Here is an 18,115-nt window from a genome sequence, read left to right as displayed (position 1 = left end):
TCTGAGCAACCATAATGTCTAATGCACCTGTGTCGCAAACAAAAGAACACAAGAGTAAGAGTAACACAAATGCAGTACTATGGATATCGTTTTGCTATAAGAAATGAGTTCAATCCTTTTGTTTCAGCTGGAAAACTAAGATAAAACAAAAAGGAGGTAAAATCCCTCACGAAACCGTGAGATATGAAACAAAAAAGTGAGGAGAATGAATGAGGATACCAAATAATGTGTTTATTCACATAAAAAATGACGTAATTCACATAAAAACATTTTTTTAAAAACCGAACGGACTTGTTATACTCCTCTCCAAAGAGACTTGTTATACTCCTCTCTCTTTGGAGAGGAGTATAACAAGTCCGTTCTTAAAAATTTTTTTTTATGTGAATTACGTCATTTTTTATGTGAATAAACACATTATTTGGTATCCTCATTCATTCTCCTCACTTTTTTGTTTCATATCAGCTGGAAAACTAACACAACAATATTTTGTGGATGCCTATATTAAAACTGAGGCTAACAGAATGAATTTTATTCGACAAAATCAAAAACTATTAAGAGTAGAAAAACACTCTGGATTAATGGACCACCTTGCAAGTGAACCTACAGATCGACAATTTACACCTGGACAACCATTTATTTTACTATCAACATTTTCAGGAAGCCCAAGAAATATGCATCAAAATTATCAAGATGCAATGGCGATAGTTCGCAAATATGGGAAGCCAGATCTCTTTATTACTATGACCTGCAACCCTAGGTGGGAAGAAATTACTCAAAATCTACAAAAAGGCCAGGCACCAGAGGTTCGACCTGACTTATTGGCAAGGGTGTTTCATTTAAAACTCAAACACTTACTAGACGATATATGCAAAGAACACATACTTGGTGTCCCTCTTGCAAAAATTCATGTTATAGAATTTCAAAAATGTGGTTTACCACACGCACATATTACTTATCCTAAAAGAAGAACAAGCCAAAAAACAAGGAATTAATTGATAAAATATTATGTGCTGAAATTCGATATACAGAAATTTCCACGTCTCCATGCAACTGTTGCAAAACATGTGATACGTGGCCCTCGCAGTGATACTAACTTAAGTTTTCCCATGCATGGTTTCTGGCAAGTGCTCTAAACAATTTCCAAAATCATTTCAGAATGAAACTATTGAGAACTGTGATGGATATCCTAAATACCGCAGAAGGGATAATGGTGTTGGTACAGTTTTACACAGTGCTTTTTTTGTAGAAAAAAAGGTGCCGGTATTCATTGCAGGCGGAGCCACCGCATATGATCCCACCCCTATTATAGCCACACCCACATTTGCCACACCCCTTATACCAGCCATAGCGCATATAAGCAGACATCACTGAAAATATTATACTAGTATAGGAGAAAATAATAACATGATTTTTTTTTCATTATAAATAATTTCTGTAAGCTGTTACAGCTCCAGTATACCCAGTGCAAAATAAGACAGCAGATGTAAATTCTCAAATTGGACATATTCCAGACACTAAAATGAAAATAAAATGATTTTTTCTACCTTTGTTGTCTGGTGACTTTGTTTTTCTGATCATGCTGGCTCAGTATCTGATTCTGCTGCTATCTGTCCTCTTAACTCCGTTTCCAGGGCTTCCTTTCCATTTATTTCTTTACTGTCCTCCTTTCTTCTTCATTTCTTGCCCTACATCCGTAAGTAAAAAGCTGGGTCCTCCGCAGACTTGACTGTCCAGTGGATCCAGCTTCTGCCTATTTTCTACATCCATGTACAGTTTTTCTCCTCATCTCATCTCCTTCCTCACTCTTCTCTCGCCTCCATCCATGTCCAGCATTTCTTCTCTCTCCCTTCCCTCTCCTCCATCCACCCATGTCTAGCAGCCCTCCTCTCTCCTGCCCTCCATCCACCCATGTCCAGCGACCCCCCGTCCCCCCTGCCATCCACCCATGTCCAGCAACCCTCCTGCCCTCGCCTGCCATTCACCCATGTCCAGCAACCCCCCTGTTCCCCCTGCCATCCACCCATGTCCAGTGATTCTCTCTTCCCTCTGTCATCCACCCATGTCCAGCGACCCTCCTGTCCCCCCTACCCTCCCCTGCCATCCACCCATGTCCAGCGACCCTCCTGTCCCCCTACCCTCCCCTGCCATCTACCCATGTCCAGCAACCCCCCTGTCCCCCCCTGCCATCCACCCATGTCCATCGACCCCCCCCCCGTCCCCACTGTCCCCCCTGCCATCCACCCATGTCCAGCGATTCTCTCTTCCCCTTGCCATCCACCCATGTCCAGTGACCCTCCTGTCCCCCCTGCCCTCCCCTGCCATCCACCCATGTCCAGCAACCCCCCTGTTCCCCCTGCCAGGCACCCATGTCCAGCAACCCTCCTGTCCCCCCTGCCATCCACCCATGTCCAGCAACCCCCCCTGTTCCCCCTGCCATCCACCCCCGTCCCCCCTGCCATGCACCCATGTCCAGCGACCCTCCTGTCCCCCCTGCTCTCCCCTGCCATCCACCCATGTCCAGGAACCCCCCCCGTCCCCCCTGCCCTCCACCCATGTACAGCGACTCTCCTCATTTCACTGCTCCCCCTCCCTACCTGCCTACCAGCTCCATGCCGACGACCCTCTTCTCCTGCCACCTGGCACCGTGACCCAGCCTTTAAAAAAATCTACGAAGCGGTGGAGTGATGCCTCGCGTCTGCCTGTAAAAGAAGAAAAATTGCCTCATCGGCCGGCCTTCCCTCACTGTGTTCCACCCTTGTGGAAATAGGAAGTTACGTCAGAGGGCGGGACACAGTGAGGGAAGGCCGGCCGACGAGGCAATTTTTCTTCTTTTACAGGCAGATGCGAGGCACCGCTCCGCCGCTTCGTAGATTTTTTTAAAGGCTGGGTCACGGTGCCGGGTGGCAGGAGAAGAGGGTCATCGGTACGGAGCAGGTAGGCAGGTGGGGACTGGGTCGGAGAGGGGACCTACATAAAAAAGCACTACTGGTTTTACTTGGAAAATTCATTAATAACACTTGGGTAGTCCCTTATAACCCATTTTTACTTTTAAAATACAATTCACATATTAATGTAGAAGTATGTGCATCTATTAAAAGTGTGAAGTACCTTTTTAAATATGTCTATAAAGGACATGATTGTGCTAAGCTGCAGTAGAAACAGCTAAAACAAAAGACACCAGCATGGTTTAAACTTAATGCTGAAGATTCTAAAGCAAACTCCATTCTGTACGTTGATATTCCTATATACTATACTTTTCACAAAACTGAACGAAAGTGAAAACACAGGAAAACTGGAAACCACAAAACTATTGGCAGAATGTATGCAGTTAATTTTGCAGCAGATCCAGAGCATTACTGTTTAAGACTGATTCTACTACACCAACCGGGGGCAAAGTCCTTTCAAGATTTAAAAACAGTAGAAAATATTGTTTACAATACATTTCAAGATGCAGCCAAGAAAATGGGCCTGATTCACGACGAAGTTCTGTGGGACAACACATTAGACAATGCTGTCACATGCAGCATGCCACAACAAATAAGACACCTTTTTGCATATATTTGTGTTTTTGCTGTACCATCAAATGCTTTACAAATTTATCACAAATACAAATTCTTTATGCATGAAGATTTACAACATATGCATGGTTGCAAAGGAGACTGCTCAGTTTGTGAAGATTTGTGCCTTATGAAAATCCAAGCCGTTCTTAATACACATGGCAAAAACCTTGAACACTTTGGTTTACTAACACCCATCCACACAATAGAAGACCCAAACCTTGCCTTCAACGCTGCAGATGAAAAGCATAAAGCTGAACTGATGGTACAAAACCTGTTAAGGCTTCTCGACTACTTCGGAGTCGGTGGGAATGTTCTAGCCTGGCTAGCCAGTTTCTTAACCACCAGGACCTACCAAGTGAAGTCTGACTCACAGCTATCCTCTCCGTGGCACCAGGTCTGTGGGGTGCCCCAAGGCTTGCCGCTCTCTCCTACTCTTTTCAACGTAATGCTGATTCCCCTGGCTGCAGCCCTTTCTAAACTAGGTCTCCACCCATTTATCTATGCAGACGATGTCACTATTTACATCCCATTTCATACGAGCTTCGCTGAAATTACTGATGACATCAACCTTGGAATAAATACCATGCTGACTTGGGCCAGCGCCTTCAAATTAAAACTTAACACCGACAAAACTCACTGCCTGATTCTTGCCTCTCCCTTTAATAAATTTAGGCCCACTACCTTAACCGTGCCAGGCTTTACCTTATCCATCTCTGAAAGCCTACGTATACTAGGTGTTATTGTAGATCGGAACTTAACGCTACTGGATCATACCATCATAACCACCAAGAAAGCGTTCTCCTCACTCTGGAAGCTAAAGCGAGTGAAGCATTATTTCCCGAGGGGAGTTTTTTGCAATCTGGTCAGGTTGTTCGTCTTGAGTCGCCTAGATTACTGCATCTATGCAGGGTGCACAGGTGTTCTCCTAAAGAAGCTACAAACCATTCAAAACACAGCAGCTAGACTCATCTATGGAGTGTCGAAATTCACCAGCTCCAGTCCACTTCGTGAGAAATTGCACTGGCTTCCTGTCCAAGAGCATATAACTTTTAAAATCTGTACCCTAGTCCACAAGATTCTCTATGGAACAGCCCCAGCGTACATGGATGCCCTAATCCACCTACCACCAAGAAACTCACTAAGAACTGCCCATTCCTACTTAAACCTCCACTACCCTGCGTGTTCTAAGCTGAAGTATAAAACCATGTACGCTTCCACCTTTTCCTATGTCAGTACACACTTGTGGAATGCGCTGCCTAAATCAGTGAAAACAATTCAGGATCATCTGACTTTCAGGAAGTCACTCAAGACCTACCTATTTGAGCAAGTGTACCCCAACGCACCTGTCCAGCCACACTGACCTCGGGGCACGGCCCTTATGGACTGACCCATTTCTTTATCCTTGTCCTCCACTCTGACTATCTCTTTTCCGTCTATTGTACTCAACTATTTTTAATAAATGTTGTAAGCCACATTGAGCCTGCCAGTGGTGGGAAATTGTGGGGTATAAAAGCTGTAAAATAAATAAATAAATAAACAAACAATGAGCAACGCAAAGCTTCAGCATGCAATACAAATAACATAACCAACACCTGCTTTTTCCTAGATGGTCCTGGTGGAACTGGAAAAACGTATACATATAAAAGTATCCTGAGTAACATCCGAGGAGAGGGTGGAATAGCACTTGCAGTTGCTTCAACAGAAATTGCTGCAAATCTTCTTCCAGGAGGACGCACTTATCATTCGCAGTTTAAATTGCCTGTTCCTCTACTAGAGGACTCTACATCAAGTATGAGATTAACATCTAACAATGCCTCGTAGTGATAGGGTGGACCGGGACTGGTGGAGGGGTAGCATTGTATATTAATGTGAGCCTTGACTCAGATTACAAATTCAGCAGGACACAAATCACACCTTTGAATCATTGTGGGTTGAAATTCCATGTATAAAAAGGAAAAGGATGGTGATAGGAGTGTACCTCCGTCCACATCGCCAGGATGAGCAGGTAGACGCAGAAATGATAAAAGAAATCAGAGACGCAAACAAAATGGGCAACGTGATAATACTGGGTGACTTCAATTATCCAAATATAGACTGGATAAATGTAACATCAGGACACGCTAGAGAGGTACAATTCCTTGATGAAATCAAGGACAGCTGGTGCAGGAGCCGACAAGAGAAGGAAAAATTCTAGACTTGGTCCTTAGTGGAGCGCATGATCTGGTGAGGGACGTTATGGTACTGGGGCCGCTTGATAACAATGATCATAATACGATCAGTTTTGATATCAGCCTTGAAGTAACTATACACAGGAAGTCAAATACGTTAGCATTTAACTTTAAAAAAGGAGACTATGATAAAATAAGAAGAACGGTTAAAAAAAAACTTAGGAGGGTAAAAACAAGTACAACTGGCATGGACACTGTTCAAAAATACCATCCTGGAGGCCCAGGCCAAACATATTCCGCGAATTAGATAAGAAAGACGGAAGTCCAAAAGACAGCCGGCATGGAAAGTGAGGTGAAGGAAGCTATTAGGGCTAAAAGAAACGCCTTCAGAAAATGGAAGAAGGAACCGTCTGAAAATAACAAGAAGCAGCATAAGAAGTGTCAAAGCAAATGCAAGGCGCAGATAAAGAAGGCCAAGAGGGATTACGAAAAAAAGATAGCTTTAGAGGCAAAAAAAAACATAGCAAGAAATTTTTTCCGTATATTAAAAGCAGGAAGCCGGCAAAAGAATCGGTTGGGCCGCTGGATGACCGAGGGGTAAAAGGGGCTATCAAGGAAGATAAAGATGTAGCGGAAAGATTGCATGAATTCTTTGCTTCGGTCTTCACCAAGGAAGATTTGGGTGGGATACCGGTGTCGGAAATGGTATTTCAAGCAGACGAGTCGGAGAAACTTACTGACTTCACGGTAAACCTGGAGGATGTAATGGGGCAGTTCAGCAAACTGAAGAGTAGCAAATCTCCTGGACCGGATGGCATTCATCCTAGAGTACTGATAGAACTGAAAAATGAGCTTGTGGAGCTACTGTTAGTGATATACAATTTATCCTTAAAATCGAGCGTGGTATCGGAAGATTGGAGGGTGGCCAATGTAACGCCGATTTTTAAAAAAGGTTCCAGGGGAGATCCCAGAAATTATAGACCGGTGAGTCTGAGGTTGGTGCCGGGGAAAATGGTAGAGGCTATTATCAAAAACAGAGCACATCCGAGGACATGGATTACTGAGACCAAGTCAGCACGGCTTTTGTGGAGGGAAATCTTGCCTGACCAATTTACTTCAATTCTTTGAAGGAGTAAACAAACATGTGGACAAAGGGGAGCCGGTTGATATCGTGTATCTGGATTTTCAAAAGGCATTTGACAAGGTACCTCATGAAAGGCTACAGAGGAAATTGGAGGGTCATGGGATAGGAGGAAATGTCCTATTCTGGATTAAAAACTGGTTGAAGGATAGGAAACAGAGAGTGGGGTTAAATGGACAGTATTCACAATGGAGAAGGGTAGTTAGTGGGGTTCCTCAGGGGTCTGTGCTAGGACTGCTGCTTTTTAATATATTTATAAATGATTTAGAGATGGGAGTAACTAGCGAGGTAATTAAATTTGCTGATGACACAAAGTTATTCAAAGTCGTTAACTCGCGACAGGATTGTGAAAAATTACAGAAGGACCTTACAAGACTTGGAGACTGGGCAGCTAAATGGCAGCTGACGTTTAATGTGAGCAAGTGCAAGGTGATGCATGTGGGGAAAAAAGAACCCGAATTATAGCTACGTCATGCAAGGTTCCACGTTAGGAGTTACGGACCAAGAAAGGGATCTGGGTGTCATTGTCGATAATACACTGAAACCTTCTGCTCAGTGTGCTGCTGTGGGTAGGAAAGTGAATAGAATGTTGGGTATTATTAGGAAAGGTATGGAAAACAGGTGTGAGGATGTTATAATGCCGTTGTATCACTCCATGGTGCGACCGCACCTTGAGTATTGTGTTCAATTCTGGTCGCCGCATCTCAAGAAAAATATAGTAGAATTGGAAAAGGTGCAGCGAAGGGCGACTAAAATGATAGCGGGGATGGGACGACTTCCCTATGAAGAAAGACTAAGGAGGCTAGTGTCAGGTCTCAAAGCAGCAACTAGGTTTGTGAGCCCTTGGGCCACTGCCAAGTAGCGGCAGTGGCAGGCAAAACCACCCCAACCAGCACTGGACTAGCACACACACAAAGCAGGGACTGCAGACAGGGATAAGCAAAGCAGGAACACACTGGACAAGAACACTTGGACTGGAACACAGGACTAGAGCAAGGCTTCACCTGCACTTGACCACCCTTCCCCAGGAGTTGAGCCCCTGGGTGCAGGCGGCCGGCAGGGCTTACCGGACTGGGCAGGAACTGGATACCAGCAGGAAACACACAACAGAGTCAAACCTACAAGCTGCCAGGCAGCCACTAAGACAGAAAAACAGACAGGAGGGAAACAGGACTAAAAGCTGCCAAGCAGCCACTAATAAAGAACACAGACACAAGACAAGGAAATGCAGACCAAAAACAAGACTAGGAACTAAACAATAAAACCAAAGCTACCTACACACAAACAAACAAACAAACAAGAACCAAGCAAGAACTCAGAATAAAACTGGACTAGGCAGAAGTGCACAGAAGTGCACAGAGCACACCCACATACCTTAGGCAAACACAGAAGTTTCTAGGTGATTAATAAAGCCCATCAGCTGCTAAAGCTCAGCTGCAGCAATCACAAGGCGACTACGGGTGCTGTTCAGGTACAAACAGGGAAAGCAATTCTGGCAGCCCGGAAGATCTGGACTGAACTGGGCTGAAGTCTGGAACGGGTGACAGTAAACAGACAGTCCATTGCAGCCACCAGGTCTGGCCACCAGAGGGCGAGGTGAGCACAGACAAGGAAATGGTCACAAAGGTGACAGCTAGGGCTTTTCAGCTTGGAGAAGAGACGGCTGAGGGGAGACATGATAGAGGTATATAAAATAATGAGTGGAGTGGAACAGGTGAATGTGAAGCGTCTGTTCACGCTTTCCAAAAATACTAGGACTAGGGGGCATGCGATGAAACTACAGTGTAGTAAATTTAAAACAAATCGGAGAAACCTTTTCTTCACCCAACGCATAACTAAACTCTGGAATTCGTTGCCGGAGAACATGGTGAAGGCGGTTAGCTTGACAGAGTTTAAAAAGGGGTTAGACGGTTTCCTAAAGGACAAGTCCATAAACCACTACTAAATGGACTTGGGAAAAATCCACAACTCCAGGAATAACATGTATAGAATGTTTGTACGTTTGGGAAGCTTGCCAGGTGCCCTTGACCTGGATTGGCCGCTGTCGTGGACAGGATTGCTGGGCTCGATGGACCCTTGGTCTTTTCCCAGTGTGGCATTACTTATGTACTCCATACTTAGAGATGCACAGTTATTTGGGATGAATCAACTATGGCTCCCAGTATGGCACTTAATGCAGTAGATAGACTACTTAAAGACATCATGAACAATGACAAACCATTTGGAGGGAAAGTTCGTCTCCTTGGTGGAGATTTTAGACAAACTCTGCCGGTGGTACCACATGGTGATAGAACGCACATTATTGAAGCAAGCATCTGTATAAATAATTTTCACCTCCAACGTTCTGAAGCTCACTCTGTGGCAGGGAAACACTGAAGCCCTGTACTGTTGGTAGGCTAGGTTGTCAGCACCACTCACTCTCACTCATGCACCACTCACTCTCACTCATGGACACACCCTCAGCCACGCCCCATCCAGCAGACATAATTCACAACCCCAACGTTCTATGAAGCCTCCACAACTCCCAACGTTCTAACTTGCATGGTGGTGAAACCCAAATTTGCCCATGAGTGTTGGCCCTGCCCTCGCGTCACAACATGATGACGTCGAGGGCGGAGCACTAACACTGAACAAATCCCATCTCACCCCCCTGCTCACTGCCGCTACCACCCCCCCCCCCCACGTCCGATACAAAAACAAACAAAAAAAAACAACCTGCAAAAATGCCCCCCCCCCTCAGGTCACAACACCCAGTGCCGGTCCCCCCTCTCTGACCGCCCACCCACCCAACAGATCTGCACAAGTGTCCTACCCCCCCCCCCAGCCACCCCGCAATTCTCCTCTCTCCCCGCCCCTGCCGCCACGCCCCCCCAGAGGCAGTCACCACTCCACCCCCCACGATGACTCTGTAGCCACTGCATCCCCCCTTCCACACCCACCCAGGACGTCGCTGCCGCCGCTCCACCCTCTCAGAACGCCCACCCACCCAACAGACATGCCGAAACATAAACAGATGATTTTAAGAACCAAGACGGCACCGCAGGCAGCTAGCGGCCATTGGCTGTACACTCTGAAGCCGCGCCTCCTCTAGCCTGACATCAATGCCCCTGCTGGGGAACCCGGAGGACCGCACTGACGTCACAGGCGAGAGGAGGAGCGGCTTCAGAGTGTACAGCCAACGCCTGCTGCCTGCCTGCGGTTCCGTCTTGCTTCTTAAAATCATCTCTTTCTGTTTCAGCAGGTCTGTTGGGTGGGTGGCCAGACGGAGAGGGGGGGAGCTGCGGCGCCAGCAACGACCTGGGTGGGGGTGGAAGGGGGGTGCAGTGGCTGCGGTGACATCGGGAGGGGGGGAACGGTGGCGGCCTCTGGGGGGCGTGGTGCCAGGGGCAGGGAGACAGGAGAATCGACGAAAACCTTGCTAGGGCCCGTTTCATTTTCTCGGAAACGGGCCTTTTTTACTAGTAAAGTATAATAAACTATGGAACCATTTTCAAATACTTAAATTACACAACAATATCCGCTGTGTGGATCCAGATTACAACAACTGGATTTGTTTAGCTAACAGAAATCTCCCATGTCCACATGGTTTCAAAGATCTTATTGAAATACCTGAGAAGCACATTTGTAACACTGATGTAGTTCATGCAGTGTTTGGACAGAAAATTACAGCTGATGCTATTCAAAACTTTGCTTAAAAGGCTATTCTTTGTCCAAAAAATGCACACGTAGATAAAATAAATGACGACGTTCTAAATATTTTAGAAGGCAAGAAAATAACTTATTTAAGTACAGATTCCATTCATGACTCCACTGAAGATGATCATAGACATAGTAACATAGTAACATAGTAGATGACGGCAGAAAAAGACCTTCCCGGTCCATCTAGTCTGCCCAAGATAAACTCATATGTGTATACCTTACCTTGATTTGTACCTGTCTTTTCCAGGGCACAGACCGTATAAGTCTGTCCAGCAGTATTTCCCGCCTCCCAACCACCAGTCCCGCCTCTGGCACAGACCCCGTTATCAAATATATCCTGTGGAGTTCCTTCATGAACAAACACCAACTGGCATGCCTCCACATAAACTGCACTTAAAAATTGGCACTATTATTATACTACTGAGAAATTTAAACACAAAAGAAGGTTTGTTTAACGGAACTCGCTTAATAGTGAAAGACTTAAGAGCAAACCTCTTCATTAGTCAAATAATCACTGGGTCAACAGCAGGGAGCACTGTTTTTATCCCACATATTGACCTAGCACCATCAAACACTGACCTCCCATTTACCTTATGTCAAAGACAATTTCCAGTCAAATTGGCATTTGCTATGACAATTAACAAGTCACAAGGACAAACATTTGACAAAGTTAGTATTTTCCTACCAGAACCTGTATTTACACAGGCATTTTCAAGAGTTCGAAACTCTTCAGATGCAGTTGTTAAAGTGAGAGTCTGATAGGTATGGACGGGGAGAGGGATCTTGGGGTGACAGTATCTAAGGATTTGAAGGCGACGAAACAGTGTGACAAGGCAGTGGCCGTAGCTAGAAGGTTGTTAGGCTGTATAGAGAGAGGTGTGACCAGCAGAAGAAAGGGGGTGTTGATGCCCCTGTATAAGTCGTTGGTGAGGCCCCACCTAGAGTATTGTATTCAGTTTTGGAGGCTGTATCTTGCTAAGGATGTAAAAAGAATTGAAGCGGTGCAAAGAAAAGCTATGAGAATGGTATGGGATTTGCATTACAAGACGTATGAGGAGAGATTTGCTGACCTGAACATGTATACTTGGAGGAAAGGAGAAACAGGGGTGATATGATACAGACATTCAAATATTTGAAAGGTATTAATCCGCAAATGAACCTTTTCTGGAGAGGCGAAGACGGTAGAACGAGAGGACATGAAATGAGACTGAAGGGGGGCAGACTCAAGAAAAATGTCAGGAAGTATTTTTCACGGAGAGAGTGGTGGATGCTTGGAATGCCCTCCCGCGGGAGGTGGTATAGATGAAAACGGTAATGGAATTCAAACATGCGTGGGATAAACATAAAGGAATCCTGTTCAGAAGGAATGGATCCTCAGGAGCTTAGCTGAGATTGGGTGGCAGAGCCGGTGGTGGGAGGCAGGTATAGTGCTGGGCAGACTTATACGGTCTGTGGCCTGAAAAAGACAGGTACAAATCAAAGTAAGGTATACACAAAAAGTGGCACATATGAGTTTATCTTGTTGGGCAGACTGGATGGACCGTGCAGGTCTTTTTTCTGCCGTCATCTACTATGTTACTATGTTACTATGATGGATGGTCCTGAACAAGGAAAGCTTTTAGTTCATTGTAACAAAGTTTACACTAAAAATATTGTTTATAAAGAAATCTTACAAATGTAAGAAAAAAATTATATTAGGAATAAAACTTTTGGAAAATGTGTATAATGTATAACTTTTAGAAAAACCTATACGTAACATTCACTAACAGACAGACAGAAACAAAAGAATACAAGTACATAAACAAATATAGATCTCATTCTGCAGCATGGTAGTACTTATAATACATCACTGGAAATTATTGATTACCATCAGAGTACATTCCTCCTAACACTTCCCTTAAAAACATTAATGGGAGAAGGTGATTATCTTGCTAGCGCCCATTTCATTTCAATCAGAAACGGGCTTTTTTTTTTTTTACTAGTAATATATATTCCATCTGTGGCATTGTTCCTTTCATTCGTACAGCTAGCTAGTCAAGGACCAAAGAGGTACGCTTCCCCTAGAAACGTGTCCAGAATAATTGCTATTTAATAGTGTTCTGTCTGCTAAGTACTTCTGGATATATTGGAAATTTATCCCCACCATATCCTTCCTTGTTCTCTATCCTCCCTGTATCTCAGCACTTCCCCTTCCTCACCTCAGTCTCTCATTCCTTGTCCTTTTTTCTAAATACCCCTCCCCACCTTTGCCTCCCTTATTGATTGCTAGACAATCAAGTGCCATCTCTCTCAACTCTCTGTTCTTTAATGTCCTGTTTCCTCATTGCTTCCATCTTTCTCCTTCCTTTCATATCTTTCAACTCTCATTTTTTCCTTCCTATCATTCATCCCCTCAACTTCCTGATTTTCTTCCTATCAAATGCAATATTTTTCATTATTCCTTCAGATCCATCATTTTTTAAATTTTCCTCATGCTTTCTCTCCTTATCCATTTCTCAACCTTACCATCACTTTGCCTTGTTCTATATTTTTCTCTCTCTTTGCTTTTATGTCCCTTTCTTCCACTTTCATGCAGCTTCACTGTTATGCCTATGTCTCTTGTTCTATTCTTATCCCCTCCTCTTGTTTTTAATCCTGCTGTCTCTCTTTTACTAACTAATTTGATCCCAAGTCTCTCCCCTCTCCTGCACCCTCTTGCTGCATAGCTCCAGCTATACACCTTCATTCATCTCCCATCGATTTAGCTGTGGGTGAAAATAAATCACCGCCAACCTTCCTTCTTCCTCTCCCCTGCCAGGTCCATCATTGGTTATCCTCTCCTCCTCCCCCAACCCCCCTTCGATTCTAGTTTTCCTCCCTCCCAATTCCAACTACTTTCAACCCCATTCTTCCTCTTCATCCTATCATCTCTCTCTACTCTCAGGAGAGTGGACTGCTAGTGAGAGAAGAGTAGCAACTCCCAACTATACCTGCTCTGCCTGGTACTGCTAATGCGATGAGCCCTGTACACAGCAAATGGATCTCAGGACACATCCTTCCACTGGACAGGCCAGTAGGGAGTATTGATAAGCTATATCTCTCCAGGGGACATGTACCAAGGCTTTACTGCCATTGCTGCAGTGATTGGCCACCTCCTTCTAGGAAGAGGAGGCTTCCCCACTTCTACCACTGATTGGTCACGTCCTTCCTGAGGTGAGGAAAAGAGATGATGCTTTCTGCCCCTGTGACAGCAATTGGTGAAATCTGCCAGAGAAGTTGGCAATTGAAAACAGATTTGCTGGGGACAATACCTGAAAATGGAGGTCCGCTGGTATGATGGGTAATTTCTACAAGTAAGCAATTTGAGGGTCCTACTAATCACTCAGGGTCTGTCTACATGTGCTACCTATAAATTATGCAACATCAGAGAAACAGTCTTTAAAAACAAAATTGTGATCTTCAGGACCTTCTGCTCCCTGCTGCAATACAGTAGATTCTACCTAGTCTCCAGCTTTACCTTATGCGCCCAGGCTTTATCCCTCACTTTTCTATTGCCAGTGATCACTTTCCCACTGCCCAGCCATGGTTTTCTTGAATTCTGATACCATTTTTGTCCCTACCCCTCTGCCATGAGGTTGTTCCCTGTGCCCACTATCTTGTGTGAAGAAATGTTTCCTTGCATCTCTCATGCCATGACCCACTGAAAATTTGCAACTAGCTGGGTATATCGTGTGACATAACCAGCTATCTGCTGATTTTCAGGGTGAGTTTGGTGGTCATATTTGTCCACGTGAATACCATGCCTTTCTTTGCCCAGTTCAAACTTAAAACAGCCAGCACCAAATATCGGCTTGGCTGGTTAAGTTTGAGTCAGCCAAAAATAAACCAGATATTCAACGCTGGTCACTGGAAACGGCCCGGCATTGAATATCTGGGCTCAGCACCAACCACGGGAGTTCACCGGGCTAACTCCCATGGTCTGAATAGCGGGCCCATTGAGCCTTTGTTGAAGCTGACATAAAAGGAAGTTGGCAAGTGCTTACCCTCCGCAGCTAGGAACTCCTGCTCATGTGTGGCCAGAATGTCTTTGTATAGTTCCTCTGCTTTCTGGTACTTCCCCTGCTTTATGTAACAGGAGGCCTACAGGGAAAGATCCAAGGAGAGATGTAATGTAATATATGCCAAGATAAAAACCTAGGGACAAATAGATCATTTACTTTAGCCTCAGCACCTGAAAGAACAAGACAAAATACCCCTGACTGACCAGTTATGGCACCTCGTTAATTAGGGACTCATCCCCAACTGATTCACTAAACTGCCTTACTAATATCCTCAACTGAGCAGCTGCAACCATGGTGTATAATCTATCTCTGTCCTATAGAGCTTATTTCTGAGTACAGGGTATGTTCTTTTATAAGGAAACATTTTGAGGTGTCTAGGGTTAGAATAAAACCAAATGTAACCAACATGATCCTGACACCCACACCCACACCATTTCATCAATTTCCTATCAATCTTGCATTTTTTTTTCTGAGTTGAAAAGATGGGCTTTCCTTTTTCCTTTGTGAGCACTTGCCCATTGCTTCTGCTACCTCTTGTTGTCCATTAAGTGTTGACATCATCAGGTTGTGATGAGGATCAGCACAACACTTGAAACTTTTTTCTATACCCTGAGCCCTTCTTTATGAACCAGTGAAATAGACCTCAGCTGGGTAGAGAGAACCTTTTAAAATGTTCCAGTTTCCCTCCTCTATCAATTCTGTCCCAGAAAGGAACAAGTGTAAGCTGAAGCCACCAGGTAGCGAATAACAGGCCACAAGTGTCAGTGAAGTCCTAGTGCTGGAAGATCTGAGCAACACAGAGGAGAAACAGCCTTTACATATATGCCCCCTCATTTCCTCAAAAACTCACCAGATTGTTCTTTGTCTTGGCTACATTGGTGTCCTCTGGCCCTAGGGTGCTCTCATAGATGCGCAGAGCACGTTCATAGTACTGCTCCACCTCATCAAACTTGCCCTGGTTCTGGCACAGTAGAGCCAAATTGTTCAGTTGCTTGGCCACATCTGGATGATCCACGCCCAGAACCTGGGTGCCCAGGGAGAGGGAGAAAGGTACAAAACTGGTCACTTCATGTACGTGATCTAGAAGTTATCACTTCAAAGACACAGACAAATGCCAACCAATAAAGAATCACAGAAGATGAAGGCAGACAAGGACCACCTAGTTTGTGCAATCTTATTCGTGGTATTTTGTCACTGATATTTTTGTTACTCTCTATTCCCTTACTTATTCACAAGTATGAATCCTTATCCCAGACTTTACTCTGTCTCTGCCACCCACACCAGGTGGTCATTCGTGTCTTCATCACCCTTTCCATGAAGAAACATTTTGTTTAATGTTTGTTTCAGGAGTGGAGGAGTAACCTAGTGGTTAGAGCACCAGTCTTGACATCCAGAGGTGGCCGGTTGAAATCCCACTGATGCTCCTTGTGATATTGGGCAAGTCATTTAAATTAGATTGTGAGCCCTCCAGGGACAGAGAAATACCCAGAGTACCTGAATCTAGCTGACCTTGAGCTACTACTGAAAAAGGTGTGAGCAAAATATAAATAAATAGTAATAAAAATACTATACCACCTAATCTGACATGCAGGTCAAGGCACTTATAATTCAGGTTAAGAAAAGAATGCCAGAGCTTGATAGGAAAGTAAGCAACATCCAAATAACAAGGAACCAATAAACTAAAAATAAAATAAGAATAAAATTGTATCAACCTGCATCTGCTACATATGTTGGGTTTAAGGCATTGGAGGCTCTAGGGGAAACACAGAAAGCTGGAGTAAAAGAAATGGGTTTTGAGGGCCTTCTTAAATCTGGAAAAAGACTCTTCAGATCGGATATAAATAGGGCTGTCGTTCCATAATTTGGGAGCCAAAAAGTAGAACGCAAAATGTCATGTTGCCTCAAAAATAGGACTGTACATTTAATGTGCTAATAACACGATTAATGTGTTAAATGGTTAATGTGCGTTAAAAATTTTAACGCACGTTAACTGCAGGGCTCCCTTCCCCACCCACAAGCATCGAGCATTTAAAAAAAAAAACTGGGGCTCACCAGAACTGCAGGGACCGGCTTCCGGGTCGGCCTTGCTAGGAAGAGGCAGCTGCCAGTGGATGTGTGGAGGAAGGAAGACGGGCCATGCACCCGTGACCCAGAAGTGACCACAGAGGCACGAGCCCAAGGCACTATTGGGACTGGTGCAACTTGCAAGACAGGAGAGGCTCTGGTAGCAGCGTATGGGCCCAGAAGAGGTAACATAGTAACATAGTAGATGATGGCAGAAAAAGACCTGCACGGTCCATCCAGTCTGCCCAAGACAAACTCATATGTGTATACCTTACCTTGAATTTGTACCTGTCCTTTTCAGGGCTCAGACCATATAAGTCTGCCCAGCAGTATTTCCCGCCTCCCAACCACCAGTCCCGCTTCCCATCACCGGCTCTGGTACAGACCGTATAAGTCTGCCCTCCCCTATCCTCGCCTCCCAACCACCACCCCCTCTTCCCCCCAACTGCTCCGCCACCCAATTTCAGCTAAGCTTCTGAGGATCCATTCCTTCTGCACAGGATTCCTCTATGCATATCCCACGCATGTTTGAACTCCGTTACCGTTTTCATCTCCACCACCTCCCGCGGGAGGGCATTCCAAGCGTCCACCACCCTCTCCGTGAAGAAATACTTCCTGACATCTTTCCTGAGTCTGCCCCCCTTCAATCTCATTTCATGTCCTCTCGTTCTACCGCCTTCCCATCTCCGGAAAAGATTTGTTTGCGGATTAATACCTTTCAAATATTTGAACGTCTGTATCATATCACCCCTGTTCCTCCTTTCCTCCAGGGTGTACATGTTCAGGTCAGCAAGCCTCTCTTCATACGTCTTGGAACGTAAATCCCATACCATCCTCGTAGCTTTTCTTTGCACCGCTTCCATTTTTTTAACATCCTTAGCAAGATACGGCCTCCAAAACTGAACACAATACTCCAGGTGGGGCCTCATCAACGTCTTATACAGGGGCATTAAAACCTCCTTTCTTCTGCTGGTCACTCCTCTCCCCACCCATTTCCTATACTTGACGGTTTTACTAAATTTAACTATATAACATTGCCGTAAACCTTTTTATGTTAACCACCAATAAACCACATAATCCAGGAGTGTTCTCTTACCCTCCTTCCCTTTTTCAAGATCTCATATCTCCCCTTCCACAGCCCACAGGGTCTGGACTCTTATAACCCCATGGGCCCTTGGCCAAGAAATGTAGGGAAAGATTCAATCAAACATTTGGTTATCACTCTGCATATATTACCCACTGATCTAATATGATTTCCTCCCTCCCTCCTGGACCATCCCTAGTCTTCCCCCTTAACCTTTGATCCATCCAATTATCTAATTAAGATTCCTTGTACCCTGCCCGTCTTCCATTTTTTTATTCTCCCCCCCCCCCACCACAAGTCATCAGCTTTAACACTTACATCCCTAACTAATGTAACAACAGACATACCACAATACTATC

The 18,115-nt window shown here is 44.7% G+C and overlaps 1 protein-coding gene across 1 annotated transcript in view; it reads right to left on the bottom strand.

Moving 5' to 3' along the window:
- Nucleotides 1–18,115, bottom strand: part of KLC3 (kinesin light chain 3) — a 231,664-nt gene that overhangs the window by 95,464 nt on the left and 118,085 nt on the right. Inside the window, 2 exon segments of the mRNA XM_030217437.1 lie at nt 14,591–14,687; nt 15,459–15,632. Of these exon segments, the coding sequence (XP_030073297.1) occupies nt 14,591–14,687; nt 15,459–15,632 (271 nt within the window).

This window comes from Microcaecilia unicolor, chromosome 11, assembly GCF_901765095.1.
Source record: "Microcaecilia unicolor chromosome 11, aMicUni1.1, whole genome shotgun sequence".
Taxonomy (NCBI): Eukaryota; Metazoa; Chordata; class Amphibia; order Gymnophiona; family Siphonopidae; genus Microcaecilia; species Microcaecilia unicolor.
The sequence above is the reverse complement of the archived record's forward strand: the minus strand, read 5'-3'. Positions and strand labels throughout refer to the sequence as shown.